The sequence below is a fragment of the Rhinoderma darwinii genome, chromosome 5, assembly GCF_050947455.1.
Source record: "Rhinoderma darwinii isolate aRhiDar2 chromosome 5, aRhiDar2.hap1, whole genome shotgun sequence".
Lineage (NCBI taxonomy): Eukaryota > Metazoa > Chordata > Amphibia > Anura > Rhinodermatidae > Rhinoderma > Rhinoderma darwinii.
The window spans coordinates 127,280,460-127,301,477 of record NC_134691.1 but is presented as its reverse complement, the minus strand read 5'-3'; the positions used below and the strand labels follow the sequence as shown (position 1 = coordinate 127,301,477).

At 39.3% G+C, this 21,018-nt stretch overlaps 1 protein-coding gene across 7 annotated transcripts in view; it reads right to left on the bottom strand.

The window, feature by feature from the left end:
• Window positions 1-21,018, bottom strand: part of C5H18orf63 (chromosome 5 C18orf63 homolog) — a 100,397-nt gene that overhangs the window by 26,497 nt on the left and 52,882 nt on the right. For all 7 annotated transcript variants that reach the window (XM_075826485.1, XM_075826484.1, XM_075826486.1 and 4 more), the window contains 2 exons: window positions 6,935-7,011; window positions 5,801-5,910 (listed from right to left, as the gene is read on the bottom strand). In XM_075826485.1, the coding sequence (XP_075682600.1) occupies window positions 5,801-5,910; window positions 6,935-7,011 (187 nt within the window). The remainder of the gene's footprint in view (window positions 1-5,800; window positions 5,911-6,934; window positions 7,012-21,018) is intronic.

Below are 21,018 nucleotides of genomic sequence, written 5' to 3'. Positions count from 1 at the left end.
AAATGTAATAAGGACAATAAATAACAAAAATAAAGCTTTTAAACTACTTAACCCCTTCACAACTGCCATACGGCTATATACGTTCCAACTGCCAATGCCCTGTGCCGTTGTCACGTACAGTGAAGGAAATAAGTAGTTGATCCCTTGCTGATTTTGTAAGTTTGCCCACTGTCAAAGTCATGAACAGTCTAGAATTTTTAGGCTAGGTTAATTTTACCAGTGAGAGTTAGATTATATACATAAAAAAAAAAAAGAAAATCACATAGTCAAAATTATATATATTTATTTGCATTGTGCACAGAGAAATAAGTATTTGATCCCCTACCAACCATTAAGAGTTCAGCCTCCTCCAGACCAGTTACACGCTCCAAATCACCTTGGTGCTTGCATTAAAGACAGCTGTCTTAAATGGTCACCTGTATAAAAGACTCCTGTCCACAGACTCAATTAATCAGTCTGACTCTAACTTCTACAACATGGGCAAGACCAAAGAACTTTCTAAGGATGTCAGGGACAAGATCATAGACCTGCACAAGGCTGGAATGGGCTACAAATCCATAAGTAAGACGCTGGGTGAGAAGGAGACAACTGTTGGTGCAATAGTAAGAAAATGGAAGACATACAAAATGACTGACAATCGACATCGATCTGGGGCTCCATGCAAAATATCTCACCTCGTGGGGTATCCTTGATCCTGAGGAAGGTGAGAGCTCAGCCGAAAACTACACGGGGGGAACTTGTTAATGATCTCAAGGCAGCTGGGACCACAGTCACCAAGAAAACCATTGGTAACACATTACGCCGTAATGGATTAAAATCCTGCAGTGCCCGCAAGGTCCCCCTGCTCAAGTAGGCACATGTACAGGCCCGTCTGAAGTTTGCAAATGAACATCTGGATGATTCTGAGAGTGATTGGGAGAAGGTGCTGTGGTCAGATGAGACTAAAATTGAGCTCTTTGGCATTAACTCAACTCGCTGTGTTTGGAGGAAGAGAAATGCTGCCTATGACCCAAAGAACACCATCCCGACTGTCAAGCATGGAGGTGGAAACATTATGTTTTGGGGGTGTTTCTCTGCTAAGGGCACAGGACTACTTCACCGCATAAATGGGAGAATGGATGGAGCCATGTACTGTCAAATCCTGAGTGACAACCTCCTTCCCTCCACCAGGACATTAAAAATGGCTCATGGCTGGGTCTTCCAGCACGACAATGACCCGAAACATACAGCTAAGGCAACAAAGGAGTGGCTCAAAAAGAAGCACATTAAGGTCATGGAGTGGCCTAGCCAGTCTCCAGACCTTAATCCCATCGAAAACTTATAGAGGGAGCTGAAGATCCGAGTTGCCAAGCGACAGTCTCGAAATCTTAATGATTTACAGATGATCTGCAAAGAGGAGTGGGCCAAAATTCCATCTAACATGTAGGCAAACCTCATCATCAACTACAAAAAACGTCTGACTGCTGTGCTTGCCAACAAGGGGTTTTCCAACCAAATATTAAGTCTTGTTTGCCAAAGGGATCAAATACTTATTTCTCTGTGCACAATGCAAATAAATATATATAATTTTGACTATGTGATTTTCTGTTTTTTTTTAAATATAATCTATGTCTCACTGGTAAAATTAACCTAGCCTAAAAATTCTAGACTGTTCATGTCTTTGACAGTGGGCAAACTTACAAAATCAGCAAGGGATCAAATACTTATTTCCTTCACTGTATATAGACGTTGACAGCCTGGAATGGGTTTAATGAGTGCAGTGCTGCTTCAGTGTGAGTAGGGCTGCAAGATCATGTCAGGTGGGGCTTTGAGAGCCCCGGAATACACCCCCCACTGTAGATAGTGCCACCCACAATTCCCTGTAGGTAGCGCAAAATCCTCTGTAGATAGCGCCACCTAAGCTACCACCAGCATCAGAATCCCCGGTCAGCGCTCTGGCCGACGATTCCCCTCCTAAAGGGAGCCCCCGCCGTCTCTCTATCCCCCGCTGTATATAGTGTCCCCCCCCTGAAGATAGCAAACTCCCCACTGTAGATAGCGCCACCTGAACTCCCCGGTGTCTGATCGCACTGGTTGGGGATTCCGCCTCTAGAGAGAGCCCTTGACATCACTGTCCATTTAGAAAGTGACGTTAGTGTCTCCCTCTAAGAGCGGAATCCCCAGCCGACACTTTGGCCGGGGATTCCGCTGACGGAGAAGCACCTGGTGTCACTATCCATATATGGACAGATACATCAGTGGCTCCCTGTAGGAGCGGAATGCATGGCCAGAGGGATTCTGCTCCTACAGGGGGCTACAGTGGTGCTATTTACAGAAAGACGGTACCATTTATGGGGGGTGCTATCTGAAGGTGGAATGTTCAGGAGGTGGTGCTATTTGCGTCGGGTGGCACTATATACAGGGGGTGTAGTGCTACCTACAGAGGGGTGCTATATACAGGTGATGTGGTACTGTCTATATGGGCACTGTGGTATTATATTGGCACTACCTACAGGGGACACTGTGGCGCTATCTACATGGGCACTGTGTGTGGCACTATCTACAGGGAGAACTGTGGCACTATGGGGGCCCTGTGGCACTATTTACTGTGGGCACTATCTATGTGGGAACTGGCACTATCTATGTGGGCAATATGGCACTATCTACAGTGGTATTGCGTCACCATCTACATGGGCACTGTGGTGTTTTCAGGGCGTTGCGACAAAAAAACCCTAACGATTAAAATTCATCAATTCATCAAATGGTGGTTAAAAATGGTCAGACGGCCAGGAAATGGATTCAAATTTTGAGACACATTGATGCAAAACAGCCATGAAAAACTGACAGTTGCTCCGTTGTTGACATTTTTCACTGTCGTGTGTATATAGCCCTCTTTACTCTCCCCTCACAGCGATCCAGGATGATGGAGAGAGAAGACTAATTGTTACAGAGCTGTACAGTGTATGTGTGTATATATATATATATATATATATATATATATATATATATATATATATATTTATATACATACATACATATAAATATAATATAGATAAATATATATAAGAAATTACAAAAAAGTGTTTTTTTTTTGCATTTGTAGTGATTTGTCTGCTCATAATAAAAATTTTAAACACGGAATTAATTAAACTAATCTAGAAAATTAAAGCCTCATAGGTCTTGTAAAAAACCCAAAGTAAAAATAGTTGTGATACTCAAAGCGGTTGCAAAGATATTATCGTTTAAAGAAGTGCATATCAAAAATGGAAACTTTGTCCTGGACACAGGGGCATCAATGACTCTTGGTCATGAAAGGGTTAAAAAGGAAGGCAGGGAGGAAGCACTAAAAAGCTATAGGGAAAAAATAAATTATGTTTAAAAACAGATAAAGACAGAAAATTTGGCGACACAGAGATTCATTGCCAAAGAGAGTAATACTAACCCTAAAATGTTCTTTAATTATATGAATAGTAAAAAAGGTTAAAACTGAAAGTGTTGGCCCTTTATTAAGTAATGAGGCAGAAATTGTGGAGGGTGATGAGGAAGAAGCAAATGTATTAAACATTTTATTCTCCACTGTGTTCACAGAGGAAAATTAAATGTCAGGCGAAATGCAGAGGAATTCTCCATTAAATGTCACCTGTCTAACCCACGTAGAAGGCAGAGCGCCTTAAAAATATTAAAATAGACAAATCACCAGGTCCAGATGGCATACACCCCCAATTTCTAAGGGAATTAAGTACAATAATAGACAGACCATAATTTCTGATATTTAAAATAGTTTCTTATTTATTTATATTTTAATAAAAAGGTCTAGCAGTGTGTTTGGTACAACTTTCTAAATACATTTTTACTTTTTGAGATACAGCTGCTTTGTATCCTGTATACAGAGCAGTTGTATCTTGCACTGAGACCTGAATCTGTCAAGTCAGCGGGATTGACGGGTTCAGTGACAGCGGGTCCTGTGTGTCTCTTGACATGCAGGATCCACCTGTTATCGATCACATCTAAGTTATGAACGTAGATGTGATCCGTAACAGGTTGATCCTGCGTGTCAGAGACACACAGAACCTGCTTACACTGAACTCGTCAGTGCCAGCTGAGCTGACGGATTCAGGTTTCAGCGCAAGATACAGCTACTCTGAATACAGGATACAAAGCAGATGTATCTGAAAAAGCAAAAATTATTTTTAATAAAAAGTATTTAGAAAGTTGCACCAAACACACTGATAGACATTTTTTATGTTATATAACTGATTTAAAAGGTGTACATAGCCTTTAAGGATTCTACAGTGACAAGGTCTGTTTCACAGGACTGGCACATAACAAATGCGGTGCTAATATTTAAAAAGGGATCAAAAAGTAATTCCGAAAACTTTTGGCTTGTAAGTTTAACCTCTAAGGAGGTTAAAATGTATGAAGATTTTTTAATAGATGCTAGCCTGGAGTATCTCAATGAAAATAAGTTCAATCAGCATGGATTTATGAGGGATCAGTTCTGTCAAATTAATCTGATCAGCTTCTATGAGGAGGTAAGCTCTAGACTGGACCGTGGTGATTTATTAAATGTCATACATCTTTATTTTTCCAAAACATTCGATACTGTGCCGCATTAAAGGTTGGTAAACAAGATAAGAACATTGGGGGAAAATGTGTGTAAGTAACTTGCTCAGTGATGTTATATATTCAGATTTATAAATCACTAGTCAGACCACACATGGAATATTACGTACAGTTTTTGGCACTAATACACAAGAAAGGCATAGTAGAGGCAGGCAGCTAAAGTAATAAATGGAATGGGTGGACATTAGTACCCAGAATGATGATAACAATTAGGGTTATTTAGTATAGAAAAATGATGACCCGATAACTATCAATAAATATTTCCAAGGCCAATACACAGATATCTCTCATGATCTCTTTTTACTATAACAAGGGGGCATCCTCTACGTCTAGAGAAAATAAAGGTTCTATACAAACATAGAAGGGGATTATTTACTGTAATAGCAGTGCGACTATGGAACTCTGCCAGAGGAAGTCGTTATAGTGAATTCCCTGAAAGAGTTCAAAATGGGCCCGGCTAACCATCTTGAGTGTAATAATATTACAAGTTATGGATAATTACTCGATTACTGTAATTACTGAAGATGGGTTGTTGATCCAGGGAATTATTCTGATTGCCATATTGGAATCAGGAAGAAATTTTTCCTTAAAATGAGGAAACTTGGCGTTTACCTCATTGGGGTTTTGCCTTCATCTGGATCAACATAGGCTCAAATCGAATGAAGTATTTTTTCAAGGTGCACCACTGCTGAGCAATCAGCTATAATCTGTGGGCAAACCCAGCAGCAAGATTTAATTTGCAGTGCCACTGCAGGGGAAGTTTAAACATTACACGGTTCTCATTGAAATCAATGAGCTCCCTGTGTAATGCATGGATGTACCAGGTCTCCACTTTGGCTACTATATGAGGGTCCTAAATGGGCATCCTCCTCTATTAATTCGTAATAGGGTATTTTGAAATGGGTTTTCTAAATCAGTCAAAGCATTCTTTACGGCGGAAAATTATCGATTCTGCCGCAAAAAACGGAACTCATTTTATCCCATCCCAAAACATTTCATCCCATGTGACAGCTGCAGCCAGTGCGGTTTTCCGCAGCGGATATTCCGTCCGAAAAGCTGCAACACAATTTGGTGCGTTTTGTAGTTCGGAATTCCCTGTGGCGCACAGGGCGGATACGCTGTGTGCTTTTATGCAGCATATCCGCCCTGTGTGAACATAGCCTTAATATATGTTACATGCAACCTAGTTAAAGCTTACCTTGGTAAGACGTAGCACCAATTACTTGAGTAGCTTTTCTTTCTTATAGTAGAACTATTCCCAGTTAATGAACTCTGAAAGCATTCAGAGGCAACATCAAAATCACATAGCTAGATAAAAACAGAGAATATGGTGTAAATTTTGCTTAGCTTAGATTAAATTATTATTAGGGTAAAAAGTGTTTACACTAAAATGCGAAAACTAAAATGTTCTCTACACTGGCTAAGAAAAGTTGGTCTTAAAGGGGTTGTCCAGGCACGGATAACTGATGACCTATCCACAGGATAGGTCATCAGTATATGATCGATGGGGGTCCGACACCCGCACCGATCAGCTGCTCAGGCTGCCTCTGGGAGCCGGATGTTATGTTATGCAGTATTCGGAGCTAGAAGCAAATGGCTCCGTACACTGCATAGCGGCCGTACTGCAGAACAGCAACTCTGCTCCTATTCACTTGAATAGTTTTGCATATTCCCTTGAGTATAGCAGGTCAACCAAATAACAAAAATAGAAGGATTTATAATGTAGCATAGTACGTAAATGAAACAGCTTTGCAAGTCTTAGAAATCGTTAGAAAACACAGTCTGTAGTGATGTTGTAGGTGGAATCAAACAAGGCAAGGAGACACATCCCGGGACAAAGAAAGCAAACACTAAGAACTAGTGTTTGTGTTAGCTATCCAAGATTGCCATATTTTAGTGAACTTATCAGGGCAGCTTCTTGCCTCATTAGTTTAAAGAGAGGAAGAGTAGAATTGACCATTGATATCCACGCCTGCAGCGTAGGGACCTTGGGATGCTTCCAATGTGTGAGAATGGTTTTCTTGGCATAATATAAGAGAAGCATCATAAATAAAAAGACTATGGGATCCAGCACTCGTGGCAGACCTACTTTAAGTTCAATAAATTCCAAAACTTCTGTCCAAAAACCAAGGATAGCGAGACAGTCGTAGACCAGGCGAAAAGACAGCGAGGGCTCCACCATATTTTTTAATACAGATCCTGAAGCAGCAAAGTACCCCCACACTATCACACTAAGCAGGTATTTATGGCTAATGACAGACATGTCCAAACATTCATTAAATCATAAACTAGAATAACACAATGAAGAAACTACTATAAAATTCAAAATTACCTGACAAGGTGGGAGTCGAACTGTATGCACTTGCACAGTGAAAAATAATTGATTGTCTAATACATTTATGGAGATTGCTAGAATAAACATAAATACAGAAAATCTTAAGGATGATTATGAGGAAAAAACAAGTTATTGTTGCAATTGATAAGTTGTAATGAGTTACGTGTTCTCCGGGATTATAACATTGATGGACTATCCTAAGGATAGGCAGATATAGGACCCCCATAGGACCCCCACTGATCAGCACTATACATATAGCCTTCATTGTGTACAGATAGAAAGAAAAAAAATAGAGAAGCGCTTCATGTGTAGGGACCTTTGCCAGCCTTGACCCGGGTCTCTAGAAGGGAGCATGTATTTCAATAGGAATAAAAAAAGTTTATAAATGAGTAGTTACTGAGACTCTCTTTGTCGGCACAGAGAGTCTCAGAGTAACTACTAATTTTGAAACCTTTTTATTCACCTATTAATGTGTGTTATTTTTGATCTTTACACTCACTGGCTTCTTGCTTCGGCAAGGATTTTCGTGAGTATACTTTATCAGTGAGTGTCAAAGTTGCATGATCCTGTAAGTGAGTCATCTATTGGGGATGATTATTAATAATCAGAAGGGTGTTTGCCTTTTGAAACTTTATAGGATTTAAACCTTGTGCATGAGGCCATATTGCAGCTCTGTACAAGCTCCATTGTACTAAACAGTAATATGGAACTCATTGAAGTGTATGGACCTGTAAAATAACTCTGTATGCCTCCTATTCAATATGAAGGCATACAGAGGTCTTTTCTATCTGATTCACAAAGAATCCAACAGGAAAGAATTGTGGCATGTTCCAACGGATTCTGTATTATGAGAGCATTCTTCGCTATAGAAGTACCATACGCAGCACATAGAGAGAACAGGCCTGGACCGGGGCGCAGTTTGGGGTAAGGCCTCATAACTTGGAAGAAATGCTCTAGCCTTGGATAGATTAGAAAAGGGTTAGAAGTTAAAAGAAAACAGCAGGCTAGTGGCTAGAGGTGAGAAGTTCAAAGGGAGTGGTAATAGGAAGATAGGAAGGAAAGGGGGGGGTAGTCTCTTACATTATTGGTGGATATGCAGGGTCCGTAGCGGGGTACATATAGACAGGGAGGGGTCAGGTAGGCAGAATTCAGCAGTGGAGCAGCGTCCAAACCACCCCTTTTTTTTGTTCAACTAACTTTGTCAATTTTATTTGTTTTCTTTCCTTTCTGTGCAAATTGATTTGTCATGGCAGCTAGTGGTAACAGGGTCATTGAAGGAGGTACAATTCTGAAAAAATTGGGAGCCCTATCGAAAGTATGTGGAGTCCCCCAAGTGGTACATTTATATGGTGTAAGACTGTGAGTATGCCCCTAATGGGCGGAGGTGTCAGAGGGATGATAATAGGGGCAACATTCAGGGGGATGGCCCTTAAATCGGCGAGATGCGGCTGAAGGCAGAGAGGAGGTGCTGAAGTGCTAAGTTTAATTATACAGAGACTTTGAAGATCCCTTCCTTAGTCATTATTTTTGTTATGCACGTACTGTATTATATATATATATATATATATATATATATATATATATATATATACTAGTCCTTCTCAATTAATTAGAATACCATCAAAAAGTAAACTTATTTCAGTAATTCAATTCAATGAGTGAAACTCATATATTATATATAGGTTCATTACACACAGAGTGATCTATTTCCCGCATTTTTTCTTTTAATGTTAATGATTATGGGAACAGTTAATGAAAACCCAAAATTGAGTGCAGACACTCCTTATTGTACCACTCTCCAGCCCTTCGGCAAACAAACTGCCTTCTGTTACACAAATTTTGACTCATCAGTCCAGAGCATCTGCTGCCATTTTTCTGCAACCCAGTTCCCATGTTTTCGTGCATAGTTGGGTTGCTTGGCGTGGTTTCCATGTCGAAGGTATGGCTTTTTGGAGCAAATTCTTCAATGGAGACCACTTCAGACCAGACTTCGCCAAACAGTAGATTTGTGTATCTGGGCCCATTAGTTTCTGCCAGTTCTGAGCTGGTGGCACTTCTGGACATCTTCTGATTTCGAAGGGAAGTAAGCATGAGAGCTTCAAAAGAGCTTGAACAGAACATCTTGAAATCCCAGTGCTTCAAAATCTTTCCCTGGGAGAGACCTTGCCGATGCAGTAAAACTACCTTGTGTCTTGATGCCGTGCTCATTCTTGCCATGGTGGACCTGTGACATGAAACTGTCTTCCACAACCTCTCCTTTGTAGCAGAGTTTGACTGTTCCTCACCCAGTTTTAAATGTCCTACACAGCTGTTTCTGTTAGGGTATGTTCACACGAGGTCATTACGTCTGTAATTGACGGACGTATTTCGGCCGCAAGTACCGGACCGAACACAGTGCAGGGAGCCGTGCTCCTAGCATCATACTTATGTACGACGCTAGGAGTCCCTGCCTCTCCATGGCACTACTGTCCCGTACTGTAATCATATTTTCAGTACGAGACAGTTGTCCGGCAGCGAGGCAAGGACTTCTAGCGTCGTACATAACTATGATGCTAGGAGCCCGGCTCCCTGCACTGTGTTCGGTCCGGTACTTGCGGCCGAAATACGTCCGTCAATTATGGACGTAATGACCTCGTGTGAACATACCCGTACAGTTAATGACTGTGTTTCAATCTACATATGAAAATGTTGATGATTATCACCTGTTTGGGTTAATTGGTTAATCATACACCTGACTATAATTCTTCAAAACCATGACTTTGTGAAAGTGTACCTAGAAGAATTGATGCTATTTTGAAGGCAAAGTGAAATATTGACTTGATTTCGATTTCTCTTCTGTTTATTCACTTTGCATTTTGTTAATTGATAAAAAAAGAAAACGATTAATATTCTATTTTAGAAAGAATTCTTATTATGCAGCATTTTTCCACAACTGCCCAGTACTGTATGTATATATGTATATATATTGTAAAGAAAAAAGATGTGGTTATAACCAAACCATACCTAACAAACCCAAAATTGCAATACAATATAGCACGGTGCCATTCCTGATAAAGATTATAGAAAAAAGAAAAAATAAAAAATGATCCAGGAATATAAATAGGCACTCTTGGGTTAAGTAAAATTAAATATAGTATTTTATTTTAGAATCCAGATAATACCAGCAAAATAAATTTTTACAAAAACAAAAGTGTATATTTTCATAAAAAGAACCTCCTGGCCAGGAAAAGAGACATACAATGGCACCCTTAATACATTGGAGATATTACCAATTGATTATACAGCGTACTATTTATATACAGAACCGTTTTGAAAAGATAGAAAATTCCAAACGAAAAACCGCTGGGTAGTGTTCACACTTGCGGTTTTCAACCATATCTGTAATTTAAATCGCAAAATAGCCAGAGTTCCTATCAGGAGTAACTGGTAATGATGTTTTTTGAAAAGAGTCTTTTTATACGCATATAACTCCAAAAATAGGAAGGTTGCCCCTTGTATTAAGGGGATGTGGTTTACAGCGTGCTTTTTCCTCTCTTAAGTGGATCCTTAATTCTAAGGAAGTCTTTTCACAGACCCTTGGGGTCAAATGTGTAACCCTCGTGATCTTGAGCTTTAATGCAAGGCACTCTTATAATTTGTATAGGGTTTTTACCTTAAAAATCCAGCGAGTGCCGAGAAGCCGGTTGTAGGGGTAGTCAGCCCAAAGATGGAAAATAGTAGATCTCCACAGAAGCAAGGTTCGTCTGTATGGCCACACATTCAATTCAAAGCCTCCAAATCTCTACCATCACATCAAATGACGATCTCCTCCCTTGATCCATGCGGGTATTTCGCCACTGCACTCAGAGAGACACGGACCTGAGAGGACAGGATCACATGCCGGCATCAAGGTGGATTAAGTACACTTCGAGAGACACAGACCCGACAGGGCAGGATCGCACGCTAGCAACCAGGTGAGTTAAAATTCCAGAGTAGGTTTCCTTCCACGTGGTATCTCCAACATTGGACAGGGATTCTCAGGGCAAGGCTTGGACGTCACTACCGGCCCTGTTAATTGGAACAGCTGACGCGTTTCATCCCTGAACGGGATTTCTTCAGAGCAGTTTGACAGGTGCTGCCAAACACAGTGTATTTATAGTGTCCCAAATTCATTCATTGGTTCTGTGGTCATAGACATAATGTTTCATGGGGATAATTAGAAGAGACGTTATGGATAGTGCATATCGATCTTTTATAAGATAAAACAATCAATTTTGATAGCAAGTATAAATATTTTTACAATCAAACAGGCAATTCATATATCCACTAAGTCGTGTTGAAAGGATATATTCGGTATTTTTATGGAGAAGGCAATCAGTGGTGCATCTCTATATGGTCATGACAGAAATAATAATTAAATCAGAGTCTTCCACAAGAGTATAACAACTACTTGGGTCTAATAATCAGAATTAATTTATCCATGAATATAGTCCGCTACTAATATCTGGATTCTATAGTTGGATTATTGAAAAAATAAAAATAAAAAATGTTTCCCCAACATAGAGTCCTTTGCTACACCGTTTACACTATTAAACTATATCATACGCTATTTTAAATTAGCAAAATTAATTAGTACTTTGAAGCTAAATATATAATCTGTTCAATTTTATAGCTATCTATACATGCATACATATGGAGTTCAAAAAATACTTCAGGGGAAGCAGGGAGAGAGGACCAAAACCTATTAAGGTATTAGGACCTGGGTCCCCACTATCCCCAAAAGAAATAAACTATCAAAATTCAATAGAATAATTTTATCACTAAGTCTCATAATCATATGTATGTATATAACTGTTGCACATAGGGGGGGCCGCCATGAAACTCCAAATGGAGGCAGGGAGAGGGATCAAATGTCCAAAAAGGGGCAATGGGTCCCTAATTTCCACCACCCACAAAGAGCTAAGGACAACTCGTACTCCTGCGAAAGAAAATTGCAAGAGATGGATAATATATTCATTTATTTTATTTATTTATCCAATTGATTCAATATTTCATGCCCGAAAGAACATTACTCATGCTCATTCTGCAAGAAGTAAATTACTGATATGTAGCAAATGGGATATCCAAATCAGAGGCATATTATTAGAGTTAATATCAAATTCCAAGGAAAGAATATATCCAATCCATACATTAGCCCTTTTTGATCCAAGGATTTATTTATCCAGTGCTAGGTAACTCAGAAAGTACAGGAAATTGAGAAGGGAATGTAACACTGGACGACAATAGGGTCTCATGTACGTTTTATCAAGGAGGAAAAGGAACAAGCAGAGACCAATACCAACGCAGAGGATGTGGTCATCCTAATGGGAGTCCATTGGCTCCCATTTGTTTAAATCTTAGAGGAACATGTTAAATTTTATTTCATTATTTAGTCCCCTAGGGTTCAAGGTTCCTAATGTGTAAATCCACATGGTTTCTTTTTGAAGGAGTGTTCGGTTAAGATCACCCCCCCTTCTATCTTGAAATAGCTGATAAATCCCCATAAATTTTAAGCCAGTTGGTGATTGGGCATGATATGTTTTAAAATGTGCAGCTAGAGGATTTGTTATTTCACCTTTGGTAATGTCCCGAATGTGTTCGCTGATGCGAATATGTAATTCTCGCTTCGTTTTGCCAATATATTGTTTCCCGCATGGGCAGACAATGGAATAAACGACCATGGTCGAACGGCAATTAATAAAGTTATAAACTTTAAATTCCCTTTTGTGTTCACTGTCAAGAAAAGTGTCAGATTTTAATACATACTTACAACATCTACAAGAGCCACACATGAACATTCCTTTTGGACGTTTCTGTAACCACTTCTCATTACCTGGGGTCCTTCTCTTAAACTCAGAGCTTACCAACATATTCCTCAGCGTGGGGGCCCTTTTGGGGACCATACTCGGTACATTCCCCACTATTGAGTTAATTCTTTTATCCAAAGTCAAATGTGGCCAGTTTTTTATCATCAAATTCCTAAGTATATCCCAATGGGACCCATATCTCGAAATGAATCTGACTCTATTGTCACTATTATCTTTTTTACCTCTCTTGAGGATTTCCTCTCTATTCTGTCTGGATGCCCTATTGTATCCTTTTTTGATCAATTTTTTGGAGTAACCCCTATTTTCAAAACGGGAAGACAGATCTTGTGCTTCACTTTTGAAGTCCCTAAAATCAGTACAGTTGCGGCGAATTCGAAGAAATTCGCTTATCGGGATCCCCTTAATTTGAGAGGGAAAGTGATGGCTACTTGCTGCCAATAGGGTATTGCCTGATGTTGGTTTCCGATATGTAGTCGTTTTTAATCTGTTTCCCTCCCTATGAATATTAAGATCAAGAAAGCTAATATGATCTTCACTGTGAGTATATGTCAGAAGGATATTTAGGTTGTTAACATTTAAGTCTCTAATAAAGCTATCCAACAAATCCAGTGGTCCCCTCCAAACTAGGAGAACATCATCCATGTATCTCAGCCAAGCGGAGGCGCATTTTCTGAAAAGGGGGTGTGGGTATACTATAAATTCTTCCCACCATCCCAAATGTAAACAAGCATATGATGGTGCGCAAGAGGATCCCATGGCTGTTCCACGGGTCTGCCGATAGAATTTGCCATCAAAAGAGAAACAATTATAATTCAAGACGAATTCCAACATTTCAATAATAAATTCATTTTGGTGAGCCCAGTCCCCTCCTCTCCTCTCCAGAAAATGCGCGACCGCTTTGAGGCCAATGTCATGTGGGATGGAAGTATACAATGACTCCACATCCAATCCTACCAGGATGACATCCTCCTCCAGGGTCAATTTATCAATTTTATTTAAGAGGTCCCCTGTGTCCAACACAAAGGATGGAAGTGTGTGAACAAAGGGTTTCAATTTTTCGTCTATGTATTTCCCAAGGTGATCTGTTGGGCCATCACACCCCGAAATAATTGGTCTACCCGGGGGTGTATTCCTATTTTTGTGCACCTTAGGAAGCACATATATGGTAGGCATGCGAGGTTCCCTTACCTCCAAATATTGGAACTCATTTTTATTAATTAGGCCCTCATCCAATGCGAAAGTCAGTTTTCTATTCAAGGTCCCCATTATATGATCCGATGGGTTATCTTTCAAAAGAGAATATGTATCCGTTTCCAATTGTCTTTTAATCTCACCGACATAGTCCTCCTCCCTGAGTAGGACAACATTTCCACCCTTATCACTGGGCTTGATAACAATATTCTCAATATTCTGCAATTCCTTCAGGGCTTTTCGTTCCCTTTCAGTTAAGTTGTCCTCACACAGGAAGGAGGACCAGTCGATGACACTTATGTCCTTAAGCATGGCCTCCAAAAAAGCATGTGTATATCTATTGGAGTGTATGCTTGGCATGGTACTGCTTTTTTTACGCAAACCCGTATACTCCGGGATAATATCAGAAAAATCCTCTTCAGGAATATCTGTATTTTCCAATATGTTACCTTCCCTCCATAATTCATTTAAATCTCCCAAGGTATTCAGATCAGACATTTCTAAATTAGAAATCAATCCAAATTCCATTATTTCTCTCTGCGACTGTGATAGAATATTCTCATTTTGACTATTCCCCTCATTTTTTTCTTCTTTTTTTTCCCCATGCCAAAGTCTCAAAAGGATCTTTCTGAGAAAGAGGTGAAGATCTTTACATATCTCAAACTCTTTTCCAGAGGTAACCGGTGAAAAGCCCAATCCTCGATTTAATAAGGATATATGATGTATTGATAGGGGGAAATCAGTTAAGTTTATTATGTTATTAGCATTATTTTCTATCTTCCCCTGCGTTGTCTTGTATTGGGTCCTCCTTTTTTCTCTACTATTCTTTCCTCTCCGAATTTCCCTCTGTTTCGGTCCCCTAAAAAAGATACCTTTGACTGTGGTTCCTCAGCTCTAAAATATTTCCCCATCTCATTGTCACTAGATGGGTCACTAGTAGTTTCCCCATCTGTTGACATAAAAGTATTCCTTCTTACTCGTGGTCTACTTCTATTTTGTCTTTCTCTATTTTTTGAGAAGGAGAAAATTTGTTTCTGCTCAAAGTCAAAAGTATCCCTTTGGAATTTCCTCCTTTTTCGTATTGATATTTCTCGAAGTTCCACTTCCACCTCTTTTTTGAGACTAACATTTAATTTTTCAAATTCCGGATCCTTACAAAAGATATCCAGTTTTCTAACACTCTCCTCAATTTCCAAATCAAGCAAACTCAGCATGTTTTTCTCTTCTTCTATTAATAAATCCATCAGATTCCTTGAGTGTCTCAAGCACTCCTCATCCCATTTTTCCAAGAATGCCTCACTTTTAAAATGTGATGCAGGTGTAGTACGTCTACGTAACCCTCTTGGAATTATTTTGGACAACTTATATGCCTCTAAGCTCTGGATATCCCATTTACGTCTTAGGTGACTCAAAATTAGTCTCCGATGATTTTTAAATAAACCATATATATCTCCTCTAGTGTCTTCGGCACTTTTGTTTATTTCACAATTCAAAAGTGCAGCAATCCGAGCATCTACCTCTAAATCTAGGCAATAAGCCATAATGATGACACGCCACTGATTGCCCTCAAATTCAAAAACAGAGAATATAATAAATTAATTCTAAAGGTATGCAAACAAAAACGGGAAGGAAAAAACCCTCCAAAATAAATTGTAAAGAAAAAAGATGTGGTTATAACCAAACCATACCTAACAAACCCAAAATTGCAATACAATATAGCACGGTGCCATTCCTGATAAAGATTATAGAAAAAAGAAAAAAGAAAAAATGATCCAGGAATATAAATAGGCACTCTTGGGTTAAGTAAAATTAAATATAGTATTTTATTTTAGAATCCAGATAATACCAGCAAAATAAATTTTTACAAAAACAAAAGTGTATATTTTCATAAAAAGAACCTCCTGGCCAGGAAAAGAGACATACAATGGCACCCTTAATACATTGGAGATATTACCAATTGATTATACAGCGTACTATTTATATACAGAACCGTTTTGAAAAGATAGAAAATTCCAAACGAAAAACCGCTGGGTAGTGTTCACACTTGCGGTTTTCAACCATATCTGTAATTTAAATCGCAAAATAGCCAGAGTTCCTATCAGGAGTAACTGGTAATGATGTTTTTTGAAAAGAGTCTTTTTATACGCATATAACTCCAAAAATAGGAAGGTTGCCCCTTGTATTAAGGGGATGTGGTTTACAGCGTGCTTTTTCCTCTCTTAAGTGGATCCTTAATTCTAAGGAAGTCTTTTCACAGACCCTTGGGGTCAAATGTGTAACCCTCGTGATCTTGAGCTTTAATGCAAGGCACTCTTATAATTTGTATAGGGTTTTTACCTTAAAAATCCAGCGAGTGCCGAGAAGCCGGTTGTAGGGGTAGTCAGCCCAAAGATGGAAAATAGTAGATCTCCACAGAAGCAAGGTTCGTCTGTGTGGCCACACATTCAATTCAAAGCCTCCAAATCTCTACCATCACATCAAATGACGATCTCCTCCCTTGATCCATGCGGGTATTTCGCCACTGCACTCAGAGAGACACGGACCTGAGAGGACAGGATCACATGCCGGCATCAAGGTGGATTAAGTACACTTCGAGAGACACAGACCCGACAGGGCAGGATCGCACGCTAGCAACCAGGTGAGTTAAAATTCCAGAGTAGGTTTCCTTCCACGTGGTATCTCCAACATTGGACAGGGATTCTCAGGGCAAGGCTTGGACGTCACTACCGGCCCTGTTAATTGGAACAGCTGACGCGTTTCATCCCTGAACGGGATTTCTTCAGAGCAGTTTGACAGGTGCTGCCAAACACAGTGTATTTATAGTGTCCCAAATTCATTCATTGGTTCTGTGGTCATAGACATAATGTTTCATGGGGATAATTAGAAGAGACGTTATGGATAGTGCATATCGATCTTTTATAAGATAAAACAATCAATTTTGATAGCAAGTATAAATATTTTTACAATCAAACAGGCAATTCATATATCCACTAAGTCGTGTTGAAAGGATATATTCGGTATTTTTATGGAGAAGGCAATCAGTGGTGCATCTCTATATGGTCATGACAGAAATAATAATTAAATCAGAGTCTTCCACAAGAGTATAACAACTACTTGGGTCTAATAATCAGAATTAATTTATCCATGAATATAGTCCGCTACTAATATCTGGATTCTATAGTTGGATTATTGAAAAAATAAAAATAAAAAATGTTTCCCCAACATAGAGTCCTTTGCTACACCGTTTACACTATTAAACTATATCATACGCTATTTTAAATTAGCAAAATTAATTAGTACTTTGAAGCTAAATATATAATCTGTTCAATTTTATAGCTATCTATACATGCATACATATGGAGTTCAAAAAATACTTCAGGGGAAGCAGGGAGAGAGGACCAAAACCTATTAAGGTATTAGGACCTGGGTCCCCACTATCCCCAAAAGAAATAAACTATCAAAATTCAATAGAATAATTTTATCACTAAGTCTCATAATCATATGTATGTATATAACTGTTGCACATAGGGGGGGCCGCCATGAAACTCCAAATGGAGGCAGGGAGAGGGATCAAATGTCCAAAAAGGGGCAATGGGTCCCTAATTTCCACCACCCACAAAGAGCTAAGGACAACTCGTACTCCTGCGAAAGAAAATTGCAAGAGATGGATAATATATTCATTTATTTTATTTATTTATCCAATTGATTCAATATTTCATGCCCGAAAGAACATTACTCATGCTCATTCTGCAAGAAGTAAATTACTGATATGTAGCAAATGGGATATCCAAATCAGAGGCATATTATTAGAGTTAATATCAAATTCCAAGGAAAGAATATATCCAATCCATACATTAGCCCTTTTTGATCCAAGGATTTATTTATCCAGTGCTAGGTAACTCAGAAAGTACAGGAAATTGAGAAGGGAATGTAACACTGGACGACAATAGGGTCTCATGTACGTTTTATCAAGGAGGAAAAGGAACAAGCAGAGACCAATACCAACGCAGAGGATGTGGTCATCCTAATGGGAGTCCATTGGCTCCCATTTGTTTAAATCTTAGAGGAACATGTTAAATTTTATTTCATTATTTAGTCCCCTAGGGTTCAAGGTTCCTAATGTGTAAATCCACATGGTTTCTTTTTGAAGGAGTGTTCGGTTAAGATCACCCCCCCTTCTATCTTGAAATAGCTGATAAATCCCCATAAATTTTAAGCCAGTTGGTGATTGGGCATGATATGTTTTAAAATGTGCAGCTAGAGGATTTGTTATTTCACCTTTGGTAATGTCCCGAATGTGTTCGCTGATGCGAATATGTAATTCTCGCTTCGTTTTGCCAATATATTGTTTCCCGCATGGGCAGACAATGGAATAAACGACCATGGTCGAACGGCAATTAATAAAGTTATAAACTTTAAATTCCCTTTTGTGTTCACTGTCAAGAAAAGTGTCAGATTTTAATACATACTTACAACATCTACAAGAGCCACACATGAACATTCCTTTTGGACGTTTCTGTAACCACTTCTCATTACCTGGGGTCCTTCTCTTAAACTCAGAGCTTACCAACATATTCCTCAGCGTGGGGGCCCTTTTGGGGACCATACTCGGTACATTCCCCACTATTGAGTTAATTCTTTTATCCAAAGTCAAATGTGGCCAGTTTTTTATCATCAAATTCCTAAGTATATCCCAATGGGACCCATATCTCGAAATGAATCTGACTCTATTGTCACTATTATCTTTTTTACCTCTCTTGAGGATTTCCTCTCTATTCTGTCTGGATGCCCTATTGTATCCTTTTTTGATCAATTTTTTGGAGTAACCCCTATTTTCAAAACGGGAAGACAGATCTTGTGCTTCACTTTTGAAGTCCCTAAAATCAGTACAGTTGCGGCGAATTCGAAGAAATTCGCTTATCGGGATCCCCTTAATTTGAGAGGGAAAGTGATGGCTACTTGCTGCCAATAGGGTATTGCCTGATGTTGGTTTCCGATATGTAGTCGTTTTTAATCTGTTTCCCTCCCTATGAATATTAAGATCAAGAAAGCTAATATGATCTTCACTGTGAGTATATGTCAGAAGGATATTTAGGTTGTTAACATTTAAGTCTCTAATAAAGCTATCCAACAAATCCAGTGGTCCCCTCCAAACTAGGAGAACATCATCCATGTATCTCAGCCAAGCGGAGGCGCATTTTCTGAAAAGGGGGTGTGGGTATACTATAAATTCTTCCCACCATCCCAAATGTAAACAAGCATATGATGGTGCGCAAGAGGATCCCATGGCTGTTCCACGGGTCTGCCGATAGAATTTGCCATCAAAAGAGAAACAATTATAATTCAAGACGAATTCCAACATTTCAATAATAAATTCATTTTGGTGAGCCCAGTCCCCTCCTCTCCTCTCCAGAAAATGCGCGACCGCTTTGAGGCCAATGTCATGTGGGATGGAAGTATACAATGACTCCACATCCAATCCTACCAGGATGACATCCTCCTCCAGGGTCAATTTATCAATTTTATTTAAGAGGTCCCCTGTGTCCAACACAAAGGATGGAAGTGTGTGAACAAAGGGTTTCAATTTTTCGTCTATGTATTTCCCAAGGTGATCTGTTGGGCCATCACACCCCGAAATAATTGGTCTACCCGGGGGTGTATTCCTATTTTTGTGCACCTTAGGAAGCACATATATGGTAGGCATGCGAGGTTCCCTTACCTCCAAATATTGGAACTCATTTTTATTAATTAGGCCCTCATCCAATGCGAAAGTCAGTTTTCTATTCAAGGTCCCCATTATATGATCCGATGGGTTATCTTTCAAAAGAGAATATGTATCCGTTTCCAATTGTCTTTTAATCTCACCGACATAGTCCTCCTCCCTGAGTAGGACAACATTTCCACCCTTATCACTGGGCTTGATAACAATATTCTCAATATTCTGCAATTCCTTCAGGGCTTTTCGTTCCCTTTCAGTTAAGTTGTCCTCACACAGGAAGGAGGACCAGTCGATGACACTTATGTCCTTAAGCATGGCCTCCAAAAAAGCATGTGTATATCTATTGGAGTGTATGCTTGGCATGGTACTGCTTTTTTTACGCAAACCCGTATACTCCGGGATAATATCAGAAAAATCCTCTTCAGGAATATCTGTATTTTCCAATATGTTACCTTCCCTCCATAATTCATTTAAATCTCCCAAGGTATTCAGATCAGACATTTCTAAATTAGAAATCAATCCAAATTCCATTATTTCTCTCTGCGACTGTGATAGAATATTCTCATTTTGACTATTCCCCTCATTTTTTTCTTCTTTTTTTTCCCCATGCCAAAGTCTCAAAAGGATCTTTCTGAGAAAGAGGTGAAGATCTTTACATATCTCAAACTCTTTTCCAGAGGTAACCGGTGAAAAGCCCAATCCTCGATTTAATAAGGATATATGATGTATTGATAGGGGGAAATCAGTTAAGTTTATTATGTTATTAGCATTATTTTCTATATGTATATATATATATATGAATTTGTATATATAAGTATATATGGTTATATTTTTTAATAATAAAGAGGCTGCTGTGGCCGTTTTTCCCAAGTCACGCTGCTTTTGCCTTTATTTTAGTTGGATTCCTAGGGGAGGGGGTTTATGGTTGGTGTCAGGTAAAACGGGCCACAAATTGTCAGATATTCCAAAGCTATGCCTACGGCTGCTGTATACATGATGCTTATGGGGGAAAATCACTGATTGTCACATGCAGTTGATGCTTTAATTGTTCTGATACTTCTGTCAGATGTTCAGAGCTTTATCCAGTGCTCTGTTTGATTGGTCAGTTGCATTGCGTTGCCATGGCATCTGGGACTTAAACCCTGAACCCACCTACTAAGTATTTTCATGCTCAATGTCTGCCTCTAGCACTCATATTATGATTTTGTTACTCCTGGTTCCACCTTGCTCTGTTCGTGATATTGTTCACGCAGATTTGTCATCTTGGCTGCTGACTCCTGATCCTTGCCTAGGTTTCATATATCATCTTCTGTCCATTCCATGGT